This window comes from Vanacampus margaritifer, chromosome 18 (assembly GCF_051991255.1).
Source record: "Vanacampus margaritifer isolate UIUO_Vmar chromosome 18, RoL_Vmar_1.0, whole genome shotgun sequence".
Taxonomy (NCBI): Eukaryota; Metazoa; Chordata; class Actinopteri; order Syngnathiformes; family Syngnathidae; genus Vanacampus; species Vanacampus margaritifer.
In genome coordinates, this window is record NC_135449.1 from 3,949,910 (window position 1) to 3,971,782 (window position 21,873).

The 21,873-nt window shown below is 43.4% G+C and overlaps 2 protein-coding genes across 5 annotated transcripts in view; one reads left to right on the top strand and one right to left on the bottom strand.

Annotated features, from left to right (window-relative positions):
* Window positions 1-837: 837 nt before the first annotated feature.
* The window catches only part of znf281b (zinc finger protein 281b), a 47,918-nt gene continuing 26,882 nt past the window's right edge, over window positions 838-21,873 (bottom strand). The window contains exons 3-12 of one of the 4 annotated variants that reach the window (XM_077550278.1): window positions 20,222-20,379; window positions 17,474-17,584; window positions 10,025-10,244; window positions 8,377-8,595; window positions 5,385-5,897; window positions 5,190-5,303; window positions 4,233-4,356; window positions 3,807-3,890; window positions 3,604-3,722; window positions 838-2,586 (exon numbers count right to left, since the gene is read on the bottom strand). In XM_077550278.1, coding sequence (XP_077406404.1) covers window positions 994-2,586; window positions 3,604-3,722; window positions 3,807-3,890; window positions 4,233-4,356; window positions 5,190-5,303; window positions 5,385-5,828 — 2,478 coding nt within the window. In that variant the 5' untranslated portion in view covers window positions 5,829-5,897; window positions 8,377-8,595; window positions 10,025-10,244; window positions 17,474-17,584; window positions 20,222-20,379 and the 3' untranslated portion in view covers window positions 838-993. Of the gene's footprint in view, window positions 2,587-3,603; window positions 3,723-3,806; window positions 3,900-4,232; window positions 4,357-5,189; window positions 5,304-5,384; window positions 5,898-8,028; window positions 8,347-8,376; window positions 8,661-10,024; window positions 10,245-17,473; window positions 17,585-20,221; window positions 20,380-21,873 lie in introns of those variants that run through there. The other 3 variants (XM_077550274.1, XM_077550275.1, XM_077550276.1) reach the window with 3 other exon arrangements.
* kcnj19b (potassium inwardly rectifying channel subfamily J member 19b) lies at window positions 10,955-21,774 on the top strand. The gene is made up of 3 exons (XM_077550280.1): window positions 10,955-12,194; window positions 18,405-18,621; window positions 19,126-21,774. Exons 1-3 carry the CDS (start codon window positions 11,526-11,528, stop codon window positions 19,764-19,766), a joined length of 1,527 nt encoding a protein of 508 aa, XP_077406406.1. The 5' UTR covers window positions 10,955-11,525; the 3' UTR covers window positions 19,767-21,774.

Here is a 21,873-nt window from a genome sequence, read left to right on the forward strand (position 1 = left end):
AAAAAAATTAAAAAAAATATAACTCACCCTCCCAAAACCCTTGTTCACAGTTTCCGCCTTTTAAAATAAGCATTATTAGCATAAGAATCACAAATTGAATGGGTTATTGTTGCTGATGATATGTTCGGGAAAAAAAGTGCTTGCTTGATTCCATTGACGTGTTCAAAATAAAATTAAAATAAAATAAAATTAACAAATGAGGAGACTGAGTTTGCTTGCTGGCCATCATCGTGCTTTTCAGTCAAACGTGTTTCAATGGGAGTTCTTTTCTACATGCTGGTTTCACATTGACACGCAACAGTACCGTCATTTGGACTAAAACACGCAAACAAGATGGCGCGGAGTTAAAGTGAAAAGGAAAAATAAAATTAAAAAAAAATCAAAGCTTTGTAGTTTCAAAGTACACCTGTAAAAACTGTGCTAATTGCATCTCATAATACAAAGTCTTATTACACAATTTTGCCTATTTCCTGAGTTCATACATTTCTTGTAACAGACAATATATACTTTTTTTTTTGCCATTTGAGTTCTGGGCTTTCCCTGCCACAAGTGTTTTTTGTTTTTGTTTTTTTGTAACTATCAACATTATTACTTTACAATGGTATGATGATTGGTAAAACACAAGGGTTCCCAACGTAAAAGAAATGCAAGTTCATCTCTACCCTCAAAATGTTTTAAATTACGTTTAAAATCTACGGCTTACGATCATATTTATATATATATAATAAAAAAAAAAGTCACTACTTTTCCCCCCAACAAAATGTAACCGACTAAAATGCATCATAAAAATAAGAATTAAAAAAAATTGCATTTGAGGCCATGGCAGACCCTCCCTGGTCATGTTTGCATCAACATTTAATGGCAGTGTTTAAAAAATAATAATATTTTGCTACAAGAACAAAATTAGGATGAGTAGGAGGAGGGGCGGAGGGGGGAGTGGACCAAAACAGCAACCCCTCGCCCCCTCCTAACTGGGCTCACCTCATTTGACCCTTATCTGAAACTTTGGCTTGTCGGGGTTTTTGATCCTGTACTCACTGGCTCGCTGACATCAGCTAACAAGCTGGTATACCCTGAGAACTCTGAGACCGGAGTCCGTATTCTGTGGTCCACCTCCGCCGTGGGGTCGCTGCCGTAGCTCAGAGGGGTGCGGCGTCCCGACTTGAACTGGGAGCCGAAGGCCTGGGCAAAATTCTCAATCTGGTACGTGGTGGACTCTTTCGGGGGGTTGAGGGGAGAGAGGTCTGAGTAGCCGGAACCGTTGGCGGGGGCGGCGCTCCCCCCGGCCTTGGCTTGTTGCCCCTTGGAGCTTTCCGCCTGGACCGTCAGATCCTGGGGAGGTAGGTTGAAGGCTCCTGGGGAGTGCTGCTTCTCCAGCTGCTCTGTCAGCTCCTGAGATGGCGTTAGCTGCTGGTGGCTGGCTGGCTCCAAAGTCAGGTGGAAGCCCGCTTGGGAGGGGGAGCCCACCAGCATGCCGTAGTGGGACTTGGACGAGGTGGAGGAAGAGGAGGACGAGGGGGCGGCGAGGGGCAAGGGCGAGGAAACGGCGGGGGGGTAGCCGCAATCCAGCGGCGACGTGCTGTAGACGTGCTTGTCGGCGAACAGGGGCCCGGTGGGGCTGGAGCTGCTGGACAGGAGCGGGAAGGGCCCCGAGGCCCCAAGGCTGGGGAAGGGCCCGCTGTGGCTGGTGCGCTCCAGGGCCTGCAGGAGGAACTTGGAGTACTCGCTCATCACCGCCGTTTTATCGCCCCCGTTGGCCGCGTCGTCCTCCAGCTCGGGGGTGACGGGCGCCGCCGGCTGGAGGTCCACGTGGTGCGGGTGGTCCGACAGGTCGAAAGCCACGTCGTGGTGGTGCGCCCCGTCCGGCTTATGGCTGTAGTGCTCCAGCAGGCTTTGCAGAACCTCGTCCGGGATGCCCGACTTGTCGTGCTTAAGTTCCAGGGGGGACGCGTCCAGCATGGCCAGCGTGGGTTCGGGTCCCAGGGAAACCTGGATGACGCTGCTCCCCTGCGACGCCATGTGGAGAGCACCTGCGCCGTAGTCGTTCGTGACGGCGTGGAGGTAGCGCCGCTTTTTCACAAACTGCATTGCATCGTCGTAGTTGCTGCTGGTGGTCGGACCCTGCTTGTGAAGACCCATGTTGTCCAGTCCGGAAGCGTCCACGTGATCCATGGAGCCGGCTTTTTGGCCCAACAGTTTCTGTCCGTCGGCGCCATCTTCTAGGGAAAGAAGGCCCTTATCCAAACCCTTGCGGCCCGCTTTTTTAAAGACCAGTTTGGGAGAGCGCCCCTGCATGGCCGAGCCCGAGGGCTGCTCCATGCTGAAGTCTTGCAGGCCCATGTCCCGCGCCATCGCCCCGGAGGACGAGGCCGCCATGGACGCAGCCGCGTTCTTCTTCCTCTTGCGCTCGCCGCCCTCCCCGTTTTTGGACTTGGCCCGCTTGCGCCCGGAGGTGGTCGCGGTTCCCTGAGTGAGTGAATAGCTGCCCTCGTCGCTGAGCTCCAGCATGTTCGGGTCCAGGCCCTTCTTTATGGCTTCTCCACAAGTCCGCTTGTGCTTCAGTAACCGGTCGGTTCTTGAGAAAAACTAGAAGGTTGACAAAGAGACATAAAAACAATCAGACGCAATTTCACCGGCATGTCATTCATACAGTTTTTCGAATTTCAGCCTTTCAAAAGAAAATATTCCAATTTCTGCAGGCGTCCATGAAAACAGATTGCTTATTTTTGTGTTCAAAATAAGACATTTAGAGAAACAACAGGGCTCCGTCCTAATCCCTTGCAAATTGCGGGTTTATTGTAGGGCTGTGCAATTAATCAAAATTCAATTACAATCTCAATTATTACACTCCACAATTACAAAAGAGGCATAGTTGTGAACAAATATAAAAGATTATTAATACTAATTTTGAGTTGTTTAAAATGTATATATTTATACCTTTTTAATTTAAAATAACAAATTTAATCAATCTTGTTTGGTCCAAAAGAAACGTGCATAAATCAAGTTTCAAAGAAATGTATTTGTTTTAATATTTTTTTACGTTTAAACATTTTCTTGTTTTTTACCAAAAAACACATGATCATCCTAATCATGATTTAAATTATTACCAAATTAATCGTGATTATTTTTTCAATTTGAAATTAAATTTCAAATTTCAATTGTTACACTCCACAATTACAAAATCAGCAGTCTTATTCTTTTTTTTTAAACAACGTATTAACACCAATTTTTTAGTTGTTTAAATGCATTTGCACCTTTTTAAAAATTTTAAAATGACTAATTTAATACATTTTGTTTCATCCAAAAGGAATTGCATAATTATCGCTTTTTAATTTGTCTTAACATTTTTTACATTTAAAAATGGTCTCTTGTTCTGTAGCAAAAAATAAATGATCGTCCTAATCGTGATTTCAGATATTACCAAAATAATCATGATTAATATTTTCTTCATAATCAAGCAGCCCTAACATTTTAGTTTACGTTTTTTATTTGTACTTCCAAACGACCTCGCACGGTCTTGTCAAACACCGAACTGAACACCGCTCAAAACCAATCTCCTACGTTCAAATGAAAAGTGCAGAAACCCCCCCCCCCCAAACGTACTTGTTGGCATGTATCGCACCGATACGGCTTCTCGCCGCTGTGCGTGCGTTTATGTCGCTCCATGTGGTACTTCTGGATGAAGCGCATGTTGCACTGGTCGCAGCTGAAAGGCTTCTCCCCTGAAACCAAACACCGTGACGTGATTTGCCGTTTACGCCCACACGTCGGGGGAAAAAGTTGGGATTCAAAATCGGGCAACTCACCGCTGTGGATCTTCTCATGCCGCTGCAGCAGGTATTTCTGAATGAAGCTCATGTTACACTGACTGCACCGAAAAGGCCTCTCACCTGTGCGATCAAGAGTACAACAATCCCCCCAACACATTAATGACTGCTCAGCCGCAATCTCATTTGCCACATGACTTTTTTTTTTTCTCTTCCTCAACACAGCACTCATTCAGGGAGAAGGCAATTGCGATAGATAAAGCGACTCGGGTTCCACTTTGGTCATCCGTTCCCAGCAAAGGGGATGACTAACGCATCCAGAAACACATGAGCAATCAATGAGTCATCCCCGAGAGTCCACCGTGACATGATGCGCCCCGACGGCGCACCGTGCGCTACATTTCCCTTTTGTATGTGGGAGGTTGGAAAGCACAAAGGCGCAAGCAAGCAGTGAAAGCCTCTCACCTGTGTGTATGAGCACATGTCTGCGCAAGTGATAGGAGCTGCGGAAGGCGGCGTTGCAGTGCTCGCAGATATGCGGTTTGGAGTTGGGGGACAGGCAGGCTCCGTCGGCGTCCAGCATCATGGCCTGGGAGGACGTGACAATGAGGGACGGTTAGGTCCGGTTACTTACGGTGGTTCATCACATTTTACAGACATACATTTTCACACTTGCCAAATTGAGTTGAAATTAAAAAGATGTACTGTAAAAAACGAGTGATATTGATTTGTGTTGGTCATTTTTCTGCCACTAGGTGGCATAATTGTATTTGTAAGACATTGGTGACAGCTCAGTATATTTTTATTTTCATATTAAGAGCTAGCTAATCTTTAACATGAAGTAACTTGTGAAATTCAGCATTTTTTTATTGTAAAATACAATTTGAATTTTTGACATGGACGTGTCTGTTTTGCGACTAATTTTGTCACCCCTATTTAATTTAGATTTTTTTTAACACTACACAAATAAATAAATAAATAATAAAATATTTTTTCCATTGTGCCAAGTTAAAATGGGTATTGCATATAATCAACAATAAAAAAAAAATGTTTACTCTACTTTTGTACTTAAATACAAATTCTACATTTCAGAATATTGACTTTTACTAACACATAATTTCCCTACTTCCACTTAAGTATAGGGTGTAAATACTTTTACCACCTCCATTATTAAACTTATTACTGCTAAACTTTGACGTGGACGCGTCTGCTGCGTTGCAACTGGCATCCCCCAGTACAGGCTTTCCAAGTAAGAGGCGGTCATTAATTGCGCGTTAAAAAAATATTGTAGCGTTAAAGGAACTTTAAATTAACGTATTAATTTTGACACCCCTAATAAATACATATTCTGAACTGTTCATTAATCCCCCTATTTTTCAGCAGAAGAAAAACACCCCTGACGCACGATTTGTCAAAGCAAACCTTAGCGGCGTCGCTGCGTTTCCTTCGGGCTTTGCCTCCCTGTCCGTCCCCATTGGTCCTCCTCCCTCTTTTACCCGAGGGATCTTTTGGCTCTTTACCCGCTCGTCCTGACATCTGAGGGGAAAACCACAAGCCATATCAAATATCTCAAAGTGGCCCAAAAGTCCAACGTTCACATTTGGACTCCCAACTGACCGGTTCTCCAAGTGAGCGCACGCTGCTGTGGCTGAGGTCATGCATGAGCATGTTATGGTGATTCTGGTGGTGGTTGCCGTAAGACATGTCCGGCATGTCGGCACCGCTCTTCCCCGCGCCGGCACAATTCATGGCCACGCCCCCGCCGCCATAGAGAGGCATGCGATAATCCAGCTCGCTTAGCCGCTCCTGTTTGATGCCCATGCTGTGGAGGAAGCCGCCCGCGTTGGCCACACTGCCGCCCTGGTGGTCCGGGGGCGAATCGCGCTCCTTCTTGAGGACCATCTCCTGCGGGAGCTCGCCCATGACCGATTGCGAGGTGAGCCGCGTGAAGCTGGTGACGGGCGGCAGGTGGCTGAACATGAGCATGCCGGGTGCAAAATTGGGATCCATGCCACCGTTGCGCAAAAACTCATTGCCGATTTTGTCTTGGATCATACTCATGGTGGTAGTTTTGCTGTGTGCGGGCGCGGGCCGGGCCAAGAAATCTAAAGAGGAATGCAGGAGAACACCCTGAAAAAAAGGAAAATTGTGACAATGTAGGCATTAGTTATTCAAGTCTCGAACAACTAACTGTGTGCCATGTGACTGTTTTGGTGATGGTCGTATGAACAGAATTGCAGTTGCTGTTCATGCTAGTTCAACTTTGTGAGGACAGCAGGAAACACGGCTCGTGAACAAGCCTGAAATTGTGGACCCTCCAAGCTCATTTAGGTCAAATGTATGGGAGGATTTTGACCCCAAGTCACAGGCAAAATGTCAAAAACGTTTGCGCACCTTCAAAGATACTGTCCCGAAAATAATTTCATTTTTTTTCTCCACCCCTAGTGTTAAATGCCTTTACAGATGGCACCGTCAATAACAGTGGAAGTGAAAATCTTTATAGAACAGTCCAGTGCTCTGTCTACAATATAATGTGAAGTTTGGACTTCATTACTGATGTTTAGAACATTCTTCTGTACCTTGGCTTGGCCTATCACATCATGTGTAAGCAAATAAATCTAACTCCAACAATGATCATGAGTTTTTTCTCTCCTTTATTTCCCCGAGATAAGTAAATAATCTTGTTAAACGCCTTTACAGCAAAAGAGATCGCACATTAGGTAATTGTAAGGAATATCAGTCCAGATGTGTGTCTAAAATTAAACCTAAATTATGTACAGTGCACTTGCATTTGTTTTAATGACACCATAAGCAGCCTGAACCCAAAATGTAAAATGTTGACTGAATAGCTGTAGTTTTGAACATTCTTAAATCTGATTTATAACACAAACAATCTAAATGATTTATTATATAACGCTAATAATACATCAGTTTGATTTACACAATACTTGCATGTAATTAATACTGGACAAATAACGTCAGAAATCCTAACATAACAATCCAGGCCTCGATCAACAATTGAATTTAAAATGTGTATATTTTATATTGTATAGGCATAGCAAAATTGGAGCGAAATAAGAGTTATTATCACTCTTTTGCACATTGGTCCTTCAAATGTGAAAGCAAATCAGTGACTTGAACACTAATAGCTGGTACATTTTGTTTACCCCTCCTAGATTAAAACTTGCTTGATTTCCTGTTGAAATGTACCATGACAGACATAAGTAAAATAATTAAGGTGAAAAATCCTTACAGAACAGCTCGGAAGCCTGTCCACGAGTGAATTTAAATAATAATAATAAACAAAATGTACATTTCCACTCATGAAGGCACATGCAACCAGGGGCCTAAATGTATCATTTGGAATGAAATTGTGTCGTTTTAAAGTCTATTTTGCATTGTTTATACAATCATTTGCACTTTGGCCTAGCGAATGTGAAAGCAAATTATGTAAGTCTGTTCTCAATAGTGTAAATATTTATCTGTACACAATTCAATCTAAAAATGTGCATTTGATTTTAACTACATACAAGTCAAAATGTCAAATCAGTGAATTGGTGTTTTTTTAGCACTCGTTTGCACCTTGGCCTATCATACGTGAATGCCAATAAATCGGACTGCAACACGACTAATTAGTCGGTTGGACAGACTTGCCCAAACAGACGGTATTTAGGTCAAACACGACTTGACATTTGCACAATGTAACCATGACACACTCTTGTGACTAAACGAGCTGTGGAAAGGTTCGACGGCTTGTTCTCAAGCCAAAAATCCCGGCGACCATTTGTCTCGGCGACACATTCACCACCGAGCAGATGAGCTTTTGTCATACATAATAGTTAGCCAGCTAGTTAGCATAGCAGCCGACTCGCCACAATGAGCCCGACGACGCATCATCGCGGTCGCACTCAAAAACCTTGGGAGCAAAAATGCTTAGAAAAGCCGCACAAATCATTCTCCAAAGTTGTATTTGACGCCACGGCGTGTGAAATAAGCACTAAATTGGCCTCGTGTGTACCAGGTTAATTCGCGTTATCAATTGGCTATTTAAAAATGGTAAGCGACTACTCGCCATAATGCCTCATTGCAATGAAACTACATTTGTATAAACTCGCCATAGTTCTAAATTAACGGTTCATTTTCCACCGGTGGCGTGAATCGCTTATTTCCCGAACTTCGCTGGGAAAATTAAATCAGACTGGCTGGCGCTCCGTTTATTGATAGCTAACTTTAGCCGTAATTACGAGCGGATAATGATTACCGAGCGTGCGTGTGGCTGGCAAAAACGTTCCCTGGGCTATTTCGGTTCCACGTCAACTCCGGCTCCAGTGACCCAACATGGGCCATCGCGGCTAAATAAAAACCGAGCTTCGAGCTTTCCCCACGCAGCTGTGTTTATAACAATCAAACTAGCCACGAGCTAGTTAGCCGGCTGCTAACGTGCTAGCAGTTAGCTCCGAGTGAAACGCCGCATTACGGCCCGTGCATCACAAAACAATGATGCTGCCTTTCGGTGCATCTCCCCCGCGGTTGCGAGACAGCCTTGCGTCGCGTGTACCTCGACAGAGTCCGGACCGAACCGGGAGCCCACGGTTGGATTCTCGCTCACCTACACATGACCGCAGACGCCTTGGAACGTGCCCGTGGTGCCCCCGTATTCGCAGCTTTGGAGGTTTTATTGCCAAAACACTGTTCTCCGGCGGCCGCTGCTTTCTTCCATCTTGTCGTGGCGCGGGGGATTATGGGTGCAGGCGGACGGGTCGTGAGAGGAGACAGCCGCAGCCAGAGACAGCCAGGGTGCAGATGATGACGCAGGGGACTCACTAGCCTTTGCATTTGCATGCACCGTGCAAAAAAGAAAGAAAGAAAAGAAGCTATCATTATGCAAAAACACTCACACTTAAAAAAACAAATACGTGTGTAAGAAAAGTACTCTGGTACAAACGTTGTGAAAAAATAAATAAAGTACAGACTCTTAAAAAGTACAACAGCAAGTATGGGAGAGGGACAAGAGAACAATAGGCACAACCACCGCATCCATAAAGTGATACTGTAATCTTGTGCTATATATCGCGGTTCATGCTATATAGTCCCACCCTATCGTGGATTTTTTTTTTCTTAAATCAAATAGTTATTACAAGGGGTGTGAGTTGCCTGGTACATGGCGATTCGGTTCGTATCACGATTAATAGGTCACGATTCAATTAATCCCGATACGAATCTATAAATTGATTATTGCGATTTTTTATTATTATTATTATTTTTACTTAAGTTTAGAAAATACAAATCAGTAAACTTGTACATGTACACTGTAAGATTTGTATGAAAATGTATTTATTTATCTGAAAATTCAGGCTTATAACTGAGCCACTGCATTTAAAAAACAGGTTGCAGTCTGTTTCATGTTTGAACAGCATTGAAATAAAAAATATTAAGGCTTAATGTTTCATTAATATAACATTCTTCCATGCTTAATGTGTGAATCCTAACCCTAAGTAAGACGTTTTGTTGAAAATTGCCAAAAAAATCGATTCGGCCGCATATTGAATCGATTCGAGAATTGCGTGCTGTAATATCGCGATATATTGCCGAATCGATTTTTTCCAACACCCCTAGTTATTAATTACTATATTGGGATTGCATTTAAGTACAATATTGTTTTGCACTTTTTTTTTTTTTTACTTGTTCAAATTCACTTTCTAGGGGGGGGGGATGTCCGCTTTTATTCCTCATTTACTTTATGAATCTGAATTAGACCGCCTGACTCAAAAGCAGAGGAAAGGTACTCTATGGATATTTCTGTAAAAAATGACCGGTACTCTAATAAAGTAGTAATTCAACTCCTTTACTTAAATCAAAGCGAAAAAGGGAAACTTTTTTATTTTCTTTTTCTTTACATCTTGTCATAATCTGCTAAAAGCTTTAAAAAAAAGAAGAAGTAATGATCCATTTAGAAACGTTAATGAGGAGAAAGTACACATAATATCGCATCTGTTTCCAATTTTTCCGCGTGGATAGTAATCGTGTACGTTATTTTCTAGGGCCTTAAAAAATAGAGAATTGACATTAAATTGAAGCAGAGCTGCAGATTTCCGCATGATTCATTTACCATCAAGGGCTGCAGTTGTTTTCACGACAAATACTGAAAAAGTACTTCATAATGTTCCCCCTGGCTTGTGTGAATCCGCAGTCTTGTTTTCTGCAACAAAATAACACAATTGCCGTCCCTCAGGTAAATACACAACCACGGCGCTTACCGTTTTACTCCAAAGGGAAGACCATAAAACATTTGTGGCGATGATTGCACGTTGAAGTACAAGCTGCAGTTTTCAGCCACGGAGGATGGATGATTCATACTCCATCAATAGTTGCGCTACTTTTGACAACAATAGCAAGGCGGCACATTCATGGGAATGATCCGACGGGGAATGCGGCGTGAATCAGCATCCTGCTCATTCTCATTCCGGGGATCATGCGCTGGCAGACACAAACAGAGGGACAATACAAGTAAATTGCTCTTTCTCAATTGACGCTCATGTATCACATATTGGACTCCGGGGTATTATTATTTGTACTTTTCCCAAACTCAATGTCAAATGTTGCCCACCCCGCAGGATATTAAAGCCATAAAAGTGCAATGACAGCTCGAGCTTTTTGTACACTGACTGCAGTTGCACAGCTTGCTTCCCCTACAGTAACACTAGGGGGAACTAAATAGCCTCTAATAGACACTGGCCATACTGTAGTCTTTTTCCCCTCGGATACGTCAGGCATAATTTTATTAATATTTCCGGATATAGAAAGTCTACACACCCCTGTTGAAATGCCAGGTTTTTGTGATTAAAACAATTTCAGCAAGATTTCAAACCCTTTTCCATCAGTAAATGTGACCTACAAGCTGTACAACTCAATTTAAAAAAAAAAAAGTATTTGCGAGGGGAATCAACAACATATAAAGCTTAGATGTTCTAGTAGGCTTCTTGACATTTCTCCAACCTGGAGGTTTGATGCCAGGGTTATTATAGTTTGGGAATTTTCATTTTAGTTAGTCTTTAGGTTCTGTTTGTTTTGATTTGTTTTAGTTATTTAAAAAATACTTAATTTTAGGTTAGTTTCAGGATTAGTTTTCATTTCTTTTTTTATGTGTATTACTTTTTTGCAATATTTAATTCATTCACTACCATTGACGGCTATAGACGTCAAAAATTCATTTGAACTATTTCTATTAGTTTACATTTTTTCTACTTTTGTTAACAAGAGTATGAAAACCTATATATTTTTTTAGCCCAAATAGCCTACATTTCAGATGTTCTAGAAGGCTTTCTATCCATTTTTCTATCCGTCCAGTTTGGGGAAGCTCTCCATACATGCTGAAGTGCTCGCTGAAGCTTGTTATTAGCATTTAGCGGCAACTTAAGTAGATAATTACCAATTAAAGATCTTAACTTGGAGAGCGTAGCTTTTTTTTTGTAAGTGCGGTGCAGTGTCGTTATCACGCAGGGAAAGTTGGCACATGCGCCAAAGGACCGTGAGCGCGCGCGCGCGCGCGCCTGCACTCGAACACGAGACCCTCGCACGCATTTGCAGTTTTGCACTTCAGAAGATGCGAGCGGCGGGTAGGAAGCGCACTGCTCTTGCCGTGGGAAGGGGGGGTGGCCGGCCGGGCGGGCGGGGGCGCGGGGCAGCAAACTTGCGCCAACAGCAAGTCTTGAGCGCTTGAAAGAAAAAAAAAGGGGCCGATCGATCCGCACCCGCGCCATGGCAGCCATCCGCAGGAAACTGGGCGAGGACTACCAGGTGGTGAACACCAGCCGGGGCGTGAGTTTGTGCGCGCCGGCCAAGAGGAAGAGGCAACGCTTTGTGGAGAAGAACGGCCGCTGCAACGTGCAGCACGGCAACCTGGGCGGCGAGACCAGCCGCTACATCTCGGACCTGTTCACCACCTTGGTGGACCTCAAGTGGCGCTGGAACCTCCTGATCTTCATCCTCACCTACACGGTGGCGTGGCTGGTGATGGCGTCCATGTGGTGGCTCATCGCCTTCATCCGCGGCGACCTGAGCGGCGGCGGCCACGACGCGTCCTACACGCCGTGCGTGGCCAACGTCTACAACTTTCCCTCCGCCTTCCTCTTCTTCATCGAGACCGAGGCCACCATCGGCTACGGCTACCGCTACATCACCGAGAAGTGCCCCGAGGGCATCATCCTGTTCCTCTTCCAGTCGCTGCTGGGCTCCATCGTGGACGCCTTCCTCATCGGCTGCATGTTCATCAAGATGTCGCAGCCCAAGAAGCGCGCCGAGACGCTCATGTTCAGCCAGGACGCCGTCATCTCGCAGCGGGACGGGAAGCTGTGCCTCATGTTCCGGGTGGGCAACCTGAGGAACAGCCACATGGTGTCCGCGCAGATCAGGTGCAAGCTCATCAAGGTGAGGAAGAGGAGCAAAAGTTCAACTTCGACCTTTCTGTGCACTCGCGAAGGCTGCCCAACATTTAGTGGGACTTTGCAATCGGCTCCATGTTGGCGGCCAACGTTTAAAAGAAAGATAGAAAGAAAGGAGAAGTGTTTACTAGCGTGAAAATAAACAGCAAACGAAGAAACAATGCATGTTGCGTTTCAAATCGACATAAATGTACCTTACGGAAGCCCACTAGCTAAATGCTAACACACAATGCAAAACGTCATAGACGGGGTAATAAAACGAATTGATGGTCAACAAAGAGAGACAAAATTACAATTCTCACTATATTCTATTACAGCATCTGCAGCACAATCTCAATGGACAAGTACATTATTTCCAGTTATTATCATTTGCTAATTTAGCTTTTCTTTTCTTTTTTTTTTGTCAATTCACACAAGAACACGTTCCCAAGATTTTTTTATTTTATTTTTAGGGATGTCAGGCGATTACAATTTTCAATCGTAATGAATCGCATGACTTCAATAAAATGTGGAATAATTTCTTCTAAGCTTTGATACTCAACATAAAAGTGGGGAAAAATGTTTAAAAAAAATAAACTAATAGAAATATGGCTGCATCTTTTAGTCATTGATACAGTAATTTCATAATAATACATAAAATTGAGGTGAAATTAAAAAGATGTATTGTAAAAAATGAGTATGATATTGATTTCTGTTGGTCATTTTTTTCTGCCACTAGATGGCATAATTGCAAGACATTGGTGACAGCGTAAAAAAAAAAATGGTGGCGTTAAAGAAACTTTAAATTAACGCACTCATTTTGACATTTATTTTATTCATTTAGATTTTTTTAACACTAAACAAATTAATAAAATATTTTTTCCTTTGTGCCAAGTTATCAAAAAATGGGTGATGTATATAATCAACAGTAAAAAATAAATGTTTACTCTACTTTTGTTCTTAAATAGAAATTCCACATATCAGAATATTGACTTTTACTAAAATAGTTTAATCAGTACTTCTACTTTTACTCCTTTTATCCCTACTTCCACTTAAGTACAGTGTGTGAATACTCGAACCACCTCCATTCTTCTGAAATGACTCATTATGGTTTATGAGCACCTTCTACGGGCCCGCATTGGATTTCCTTTCCTCTCCGGAATTGAATTGTGACCCCTGAGGGCCGGCGTGATTAACACAGCACATCATATTATGGCACCGTGCAATCAAAACGGGGGCCGGTCAATAAGAAAAGTGCATGTTGAATGAAAAACTCCATCAATCCATTTTCTATGCCACTTATTGTTCTTCGAGTCATGGGCGGACTGGAACCTGTGCCGGCTGACTGTACAAGGAGGCACGTGCAGATTAAACAAATATATTCACAGTCACATTCCAACCTATGGACAATTTCAATCAGGCCACATTATTAATGCTCAAATCTTGTTTGCACTTTTGGAAACTCGGCAGTCTTAAAGTTTGCTGGCATTTTAACTGAGCGAGGCAATTTTCTTAACCTAAGACTTACAATTCTTCTCTGGTGAAGTAGTTCTGTCACACCTTCAAGTGCAGTCTGCCATCTAGTGGTGAAAACTGTTATTACAACTTGAAACTGCTCATCTACATCAATTAAAAATAATGACAACAATAAAAACTGAGAGCCACTCTGACTGTGCCCATCCCTGATTTCGAGTCTTCAAACACGGGAAGATTCCAATCCCCCAGGCAGACGTACTAACCACTAGTGTACCGCGCTAGTGTTAGCAAATGAGATTATCCCCCATGCAGTAGCTTTCATGAAGTCGACTCCTCGCCCGTGTGTGCTCTTGCTTCTTCATGGCTCAGCTGCGTGGACCCGCGCAGCATGAGGGTCATCGCACCGTGTCCTGCCTCAGTCAGCAGAAAAGCTTTCAAAGGGGCTGTAATTCGAAGTTCAGCCTGCCTCTAAATGTCCTCAGCTCAGATGGATGGCCCCCCCCCCAGGGGACAATGCAGGTGGGGTACTAGATACGCTTTGATCACAGCCGTAATTGAGCCAATTCGTGTACTCCGTGGACCTTGCGTGTCTTTCTAGTCACTCTTGCTCAAAGGGTGGAAATCTGCAACCCAGATGGCTGATGTTATTTTGGCTGTCGTCACCGTTGGATTTACTGCCACTAACTTCTGTTTGGCGTCTCCTACAAGGCGGCGGCATACATTGATGTTGTGTCATTGTAGTCCGGTGTGTCCAAGGCTCATAATAACAAGCTTTTCACATCAAAAGCGCTTTTCCCTGCAGTCCAAACATTTGCCGATAAAGCGAGCGCCGACGCTGCTTTGTTGTGACTCAGAGACTTAGTCGCGCTTTTGTCGCGGCGTGATGATCTCAAGTGACAGTTTCATCCTCCGGGGAAAGTCACAGAGAAGTCAACGCGTATAAACTCAACACAACATTAGGCACCCCTGATATCCAATACCAGAGATGTTAATGTATACCCAATAACAAGTCAAATATAGTGGGGTGCCTTGAGATACGAGTGACCTGACTTCCACGTTTCCAGATTTTTGCTTTGACTTGCGAGCACAAACTTGAAATACAAGCACTGTTTGGTGGCAATGGCAAAAGCTTAGCTTAATGCTAACAAATTGCAAAACGGCAATGATTTGCTAGCGATTAGCATCGAGAGCTGCAGCTTTCGAAATAATGGCTATTTGAACACAAACTGTGGAGCAACACATTGACAGACAATATAACAAGAGGTGTATTTTTATTTATTTTTACCCTCTACAGAAAAACTTGTAGAAGTACAATTCTTCATTTGTGTACACATGACGGTATTATACTGCCTCCTGGTGGCCAAGGCGGGAACCCCAGAATGACGTAATTGATTTATCAACTTTCGACTCCCAAAACAATCTTTAGCCATTCAACCCCTAATAGACCCCATTTTTATCTTAACTTTGATTATGATGACAGATTATCACGTAAATTTACGTAGTTTCAATACATTTTGACTTAAAACAATTAAAAAAAAGAAAACAAAAAGGCGTAATGTGGCTTACTTAAAACCTCAAAATGAACCAATTAATATGCACCAATTGCCGATTTTAAGAAAAATTTGCTAAAATATCTATGGCTGTGTCTTTTAAGGATAAGGTTTAGAGATCATTGCCATTGGTGTTGGGTCTGTACAATCAATTGCGTGTGGAAACAACAAGACGGCAGTTCCTTTCCCCAGTGTTTCAACACACGGCTCAAGGTCAGAGTCTGGCGGGTGGCCATTGAAGGTGACGGGGGTGGGGGGGGTGGGGTAAGGCGTGATGTAATAAATCTCAAGTCCTAATAAAGATGTGGAGCTGCGCAAACCTGCCGTGATCAAGTGATGTGGCTTTCGCGGGCACAGACACGGGCTGTAAATCGTTGCGCGGCCTGGATACTTTGGATTTTGCCAAAGAAAAATCAGTTGATTACATTGCCAGTATGCTCGTTATTTACAACCCTTTTTACGTGTGCTCGAAATTGACCCTGATTTCCATTATGCGCTGATTGCTTGTTTTACGAGTTGGTTAATGGTTTCATCTATAAAATGCCAGATAAAAACGGCGGAAAACTATTTGGGCCCAAATTGGACGACACGATTCAATACTAAATGCTTTCAAATGAATAATATTTTCGCATTAACAATCAGCCCTTTTTTTTTTGTCTAAGCTGAAGAAAGATGAGGTGGTGCTTATTTGTTTACAGGTGTACAATTAATCAATACATGTACTCAAATGATAGATAGTAAAATCTTCCATAAATGTGATTTATTTCAACATACATTTTTTGTAGAGATTTTTTCTACTTACCATACAGTATGTGCTATAAATGAAATTATCCGCCTGCAGTCTTCATAATGCATATTCATTTCAAAAAGTTATCCCTTCTTGAATTGCCATTCATGTTAATGCCGCTTTCATTAATAAATCAATACAATGCAGAAATGCTCTGACCCCAATGGCAAAATTGAGAAATGTGATTTGCATAGTCATACACACGCATAAACGTGAGGGACGTGGTCCAGTTCTGCCCACTGTGGATCTCTGCTGGCTCTGGAATAGTCATTTTCTTCCAAACTTTAAGTATAATGTGGCAGCAACACAATTGGAAGTCAACCATCAACTTTTCATGACAATAATATGTTATATGTGACCTCACTTGTCAAAACATGACATCCTGATTAACTCTTTGACTGCCAGACGTTTTCAGAAACGGGTTGTCCCCAGTGCCAGCCGATTTAAGCATTTTTGACTGATCTTTCAAGGTCCACAGAAAATTATGTGTTTGGACTATGGAAACACACATACTACCAAATGAAAGATTGGACTCTCATCTTTCATCAGAAAAAAAAGTTTGTTTCTACCTTATTCCGTTTTTCAGTAATCAACAATAGAAAATGGTTAGTTTCACCTCTGTTTTGAAAAAACGTATTTTAACGTCTTTGGCACTCCTCCAGAGGATTTTACAAAACGTTATTTAACGTTTTTGGCAGTCAAAGAGAGAAAATATTACATTTGTGGAATATGAGTTATGAAGCAAAATCCAGCCGTTTTCATCCATCTCAGGGGAGCGGCCATTTTGCCACTTGCTGTTGACTGAAGATGACTTCACAGTTGCTCAGGCAACATTGTTACCAATCAGAGCTCACCTGTTTTCCGAAGCTGCGCTGTAATTGGTTGTTACCTGAGACCTGAGCAACATTGATGTCGTCTTCAGTCGACAGAAAGTGGCAAAATGGCCGCCCCGGGATGGATAAAAACGGCTGGATTTTACTGCTTAACTCATATTCCACTAACGCAATATTAACCAGAATGCTATATTTAGACTAGTGGGGCTTCATAGAACATATTATTGTCAAAATTTTGAGTTGCTCTCGGTCTTGTGGCGTGAGGGCGATCATGAGCAAGGCCAAGAAAGCAACTTCAAAGTACACAGCGGGAGCATGTTAATGATCTGAAGGCAATTGGGACCTTGGGCAACAAGAACAGTTGGCAAGACATTGCCTCGTAAAAGGACTGAAATACTGGGCCAATGTTTACCCGAACAACTGCAGTTCGACTGATTTGAATTTGGGTCAACTCCTGATGTGTTTTTAATCCTCTTTTGATATCCCTTTGTTGAGGCTGCTCCGTTTTGGGGATAAAGACCAAGAAAAAGCAAAACACACAGAGGTGGTTCCTTTTGTTTTGTTTTCAGCCGATTCAGCATTTACACGTGGAAAAGGTACGCCCAAAGTACTTTGAGTGGATGAAACAGAGTTAGTTCACCTCGAAAACTGGAGCAGGGCGTCGTGACGCTTCTCCTGTCGAGGCGAGCCAGGGATCTGTGGGCACAGACGTCTTCCTGTGAAATGTCACACCCTCCTGTCCTCCACATCACTGTGAATACAAATCACTGCCAGTTTGCCATCTGTCGTCGCTCACTCAAAAACAAAAAAACAAAATCAAAAAAAAAAAATCTCTGAATCGGCGCCGTTTGAGGCACGTTTTAGTTAGCTTTTAGCATTAGCATTCAGTTGACAAATGTTTGAAAACGGGTCTTAAAGTTTGGCAAAATATCCTAATATTGCATATTAAATGGAAAGGATTGTTTAAAGGCCAACTTCCATTTTTTCTCTCCTATAATTGTGTCTCCAAATTTTAAATGAGATGCTAAAAGATGACTTCACACCATTAGGCTCTCCGCAGAGCAAGAAATTGCTTTGTCTTTACAGCCTAATGATGCCCATCTAGGACTGCTGTGGAACCTCTTTTTTCATTTTTTATTTTTTTTTTTGCAGGGTTCAAGGGGAGAAGCTCACACTCCTCTAGATCCCTTTATGAAACACTCGAAGCTACGGGACATATTACACATTCTCACCTTCACCTGTTGTGGTGCGCAGGTGCTCCTGTTGCCACCAGCTAGTTCACAAGCTAGCAGGCTTGAGCTAAGCAATGAAGACAACATTCTTTTATGGCGAGGGGATCACTGGACGCGACCACATTTTGTCGTTTTGAAAAGGTGCCAAATAACGAGCAAGTGTTACGCGTTTTAGTTTAGCGACCTCTATCGGCAATGTTAAATAGCGCAAAAATACAAAAGCCAGACTCGAACCCGGTCCGCGTGGTCAGAAGACGAGTGTTTATCTGACTGAGCTATTTGGCCAGTGATTGTTTTAGCGTTGAGTTTCACGCTCTACCACCCGAATTGTTCCCGCAGTCTCGTCAGACCCCCGAAGGCGAGTTCCTGCCTCTGGATCAGTGCGAGCTGGACGTGGGCTTCGGCACGGGTGCGGACCAGCTCTTCCTGGTGTCGCCGCTCACCATCTGCCACGAGATCAACAGCAAGAGCCCGTTCTTCGACCTGTCACAGCGCTCGCTCATGAACGAGCAGTTTGAGATTGTCGTCATCCTGGAAGGCATCGTCGAGACCACTGGTTAGAGATCAGCCGTCTTTTTGGGGGTTCAGATTTGACGAGGGCTCCTCAAATTTTTCTTATCCGGGCTTGGGTTCAGCTGTGACTGCGTACTGGCCAATAATTGAACTTACGCTGTCTACTTTAAATTTAGTAAGTCTGAGTCAACTGATAAAGTTTGGGAAATCTCGTATTTAACTAATAACAAAAGTCTTCCCTTAATAATTTGTGTAAATTAGCCTCAAGCTATTTTTCTCTCACATGAAATGCAATATTTAACGGAATGTTTAATTAATGGCGTTGAATAATGCAATGGCTCAAGCTCGTCTCCATTTCCGTCATGTTTTTTTTTTTTTTAACATCGGTCTTTTCTTCCCTGAAGCAATTCTCCACTTTTTACTTCACTCCATGGCTGTCCGTTTTTATTTAATGGTCCAATTTCCCACGCCACATCCTCATCCAGCCTTTCCGCTCATTGCCATTTGAAATATTCCTCCCCGTTGATGGATGGTCTCCCTGCGGCAGGTATGACATGTCAAGCCCGGACGTCTTACACGGAAGATGAAGTCTTGTGGGGCCATCGTTTCCTGCCCGTCATGTCCCTGGAGGAGGGTTTCTTCAGGGTGGACTACTCTCAGTTTCACAACACCTTCGAGGTGCCGACGCCTCCCTACAGCGTCAAAGAGCAGGAGGAGAAGTCGTCGCTGACGTCGCCCAACCCTCTCTCCGTGGCCCCCGCGCCCTCCTCCCCTCCGCTGGGCAACGGCGGCCGAGGGCCCCGCAGAGGGAGGCTCCTCTCGGCCGACAACGTGGAGCCCGCCGAGGACCAGGCCACCAGGCTGCCCAGCAAACTTCAACGCATGAGCTCCACCAGAGATGAGCAACCGTGGCGGGGGATGAAGTCGGCGGTGCCCTTGCCCGGCGGGAAGGCCTCCAGCACGGGCGACCTGCCGCTCAGCATCCAGAGGCTCAGGTCCAGCTCCATCCCCGCCGCTCGCCAAGGGGGCCGGCCCGAGGAGCAGGTACAGCACTTGGACGGGGACGCCGAGGAGGTGGAGCTGGAGAGGCACAGACCGCCGGCGGCCATTAACACCATCACCGCCTGCGGTGGGCGACCGGAGGACAATTTGCCCGCTAAACTGCGCAGAATGAACGCGGACCGTTAATTCCCGAGGACAAACTCGGAGATGAATTCAGGCTTTACGGTGCAGCCGCAACGTAGTCGCGACTTCACTTTTCCCCGCGTTATTCCAAAATTGATTGCGCCAATGGCTCCGCGTATAAACAGAAGGCGGAGCAATGGCGTAGCAGCAGATTGAATTTGGGAACTGTCTGTCCAAGTGGTACTAAATTTAACAGATACAAAACAGACGTGGCGGAAATTCTGACATAGTTAACAAGATCATTGAGGAAAGGCGTAGAAGGTACCAAAGTTGACAGAGTACGCCAGAGGATAAACCAAGCATAAAGTGAGTGAGGGATGGCACAGAAAGAAATCTGCTGCCGCTTTAAATGTCCCAAGGACATCGCGTGAAGAAAGTGAAGCCTTGTGTACACGCTGCGGTTACACTGCATTGGCATTGCAGACAATAAATAACTGTGATATCAGTTGTAAATTTACCTGCAGGTTTTATTTGCCGTCTACCCTTAGAAAGACAATAAGCCATCCATCCGCTCCTACTGTGAGTCTCTTTTGATAGCTCGCCATCTGTGCCCCCACCCTTCTGCCCTTGAGCTTCTTCGTTTCTCTCACAGTTATTCTTACGAGATAAAATTTATCTGAAAAAAAAAAAAAAAAGTGTCAGTCACCAACAGTCTCCGTACCCGTTTGCTAACCCCCTTTTCTCTTGGAGGTCAAATAATTCAGTGGTAGGATCGAGTTGTTTTCAAACAAATTTAACATTAGCACATTAGCATTAGCGCATATTATAGCTGTCCTACTACACAACTGTTCCACACACTGTCTCCAATAGTTATAAACGTGCCAAACTATCACCAAACAACAAAAGTAGTTTTGATGATCAAGTACTACCGCTTTGAATGTCCCAAGCAAGATAAGAATCAAGTACAAGTTGTTTTTAGGCGAATTTAACATTAGCACATTAGCATCAACGTACATTGTAGCTCGATGGACAGATTGGGAGTCACTGTCCTACGATACAATCGTTCCACAAATTGTCTTCAGTAGCTATAAATGTGCCAAACTATCACAAAACTAGAAAGGTGAGATAGCTAAAATATTTCTTTAAAAAATCCTGCTGATAATGCACATCCTGGAAGCTAATGTTAGCATCACTTTAGTGGCTTAAGGGTCAGCGTTTGCAAGGTTATATCCCCCCCCCCCCCCCCCAAAAGCTGTTTTGTGTATAAAAACAACTCTACTGTACCTCTTTCTTCCAAATTCTTTATCCGGTTTAGTGGCCGCGCAAGAGCGATAAAGGTGTTAGCAAGCGGGCGGTTGACTGCATTAAATCACTGATACACAAGTCAGGTTGATACCATTTTGAATTTAAACATGTACACAGTATGTCTTTTTATTGTTAAATGAAAGGATACATAGCCACTGTGATATCAGTGGGCCGCTAAAAACATGGACAGAAATGTTCTGACGAGGAACAGACGGATGTTGATTGCTATTGTAACGAGGTGAGCTTTTTATTTATTTGTTAATTTATTTTGAGGACTCACTGTGAATTGGTCAAGATTGTACGACATGAACAAGTTGCTCCTGGTTATTTACTGTAAATGTGCAGTCCTTGATTTGTGTCCCATTTCCTTTTGCGAAGACTTATCAAAAGCCATCCAGTAAAGAAAGGATTTCCTTTTAGTCTATACGACTCAAAAATGAGCCATAATATTATAAACTATAAGAACAGTGCAGTGTATATGTAATCATCATGCTAGCAACACTTGATACCAGCAATTGCAAAAAGTTGAGTGATTCAGTAAAGTAAAAAAAAAAAAAAAATCAATTCAAAAGCTTGTATTCACTACCTTGATATAATATAGACAGTTTTTACATTTATGTTTGCTAAACTACATTGTATGTGACAAAACGAGTCAACACTACAAATCCATTTTGAATAACACCCTTCCATCCCGAATTGATTTATGGAAAATGTCAAACAACATGGAAGGCTTTCAGGGGAGAAATGTGCTATTACTTGAGAGAAGCTAGGGGGGGGGGGGGGGGGGATCTCAAGTGCTAAATAAATTCTTTAAAATCCCAGCCGTGTGTGTTGGTGTAATAATTTTGGCTGCCGAAAAAGCCCG

Bases quoted from the DNA above. Each gene is read 5' to 3' on its own strand.
- kcnj19b (XM_077550280.1), top strand. From the start codon at position 11,526: ATGGCAGCCATCCGCAGGAAACTGGGCGAGGACTACCAGGTGGTGAAC. The intron at 12,195-18,404 runs GTGAGGAAGAGG...TTGTTCCCGCAG, and splicing joins TCAGGTGCAAGCTCATCAAG to TCTCGTCAGACCCCCGAAGG. The intron at 18,622-19,125 runs GTTAGAGATCAG...TCCCTGCGGCAG, and splicing joins AGGCATCGTCGAGACCACTG to GTATGACATGTCAAGCCCGG.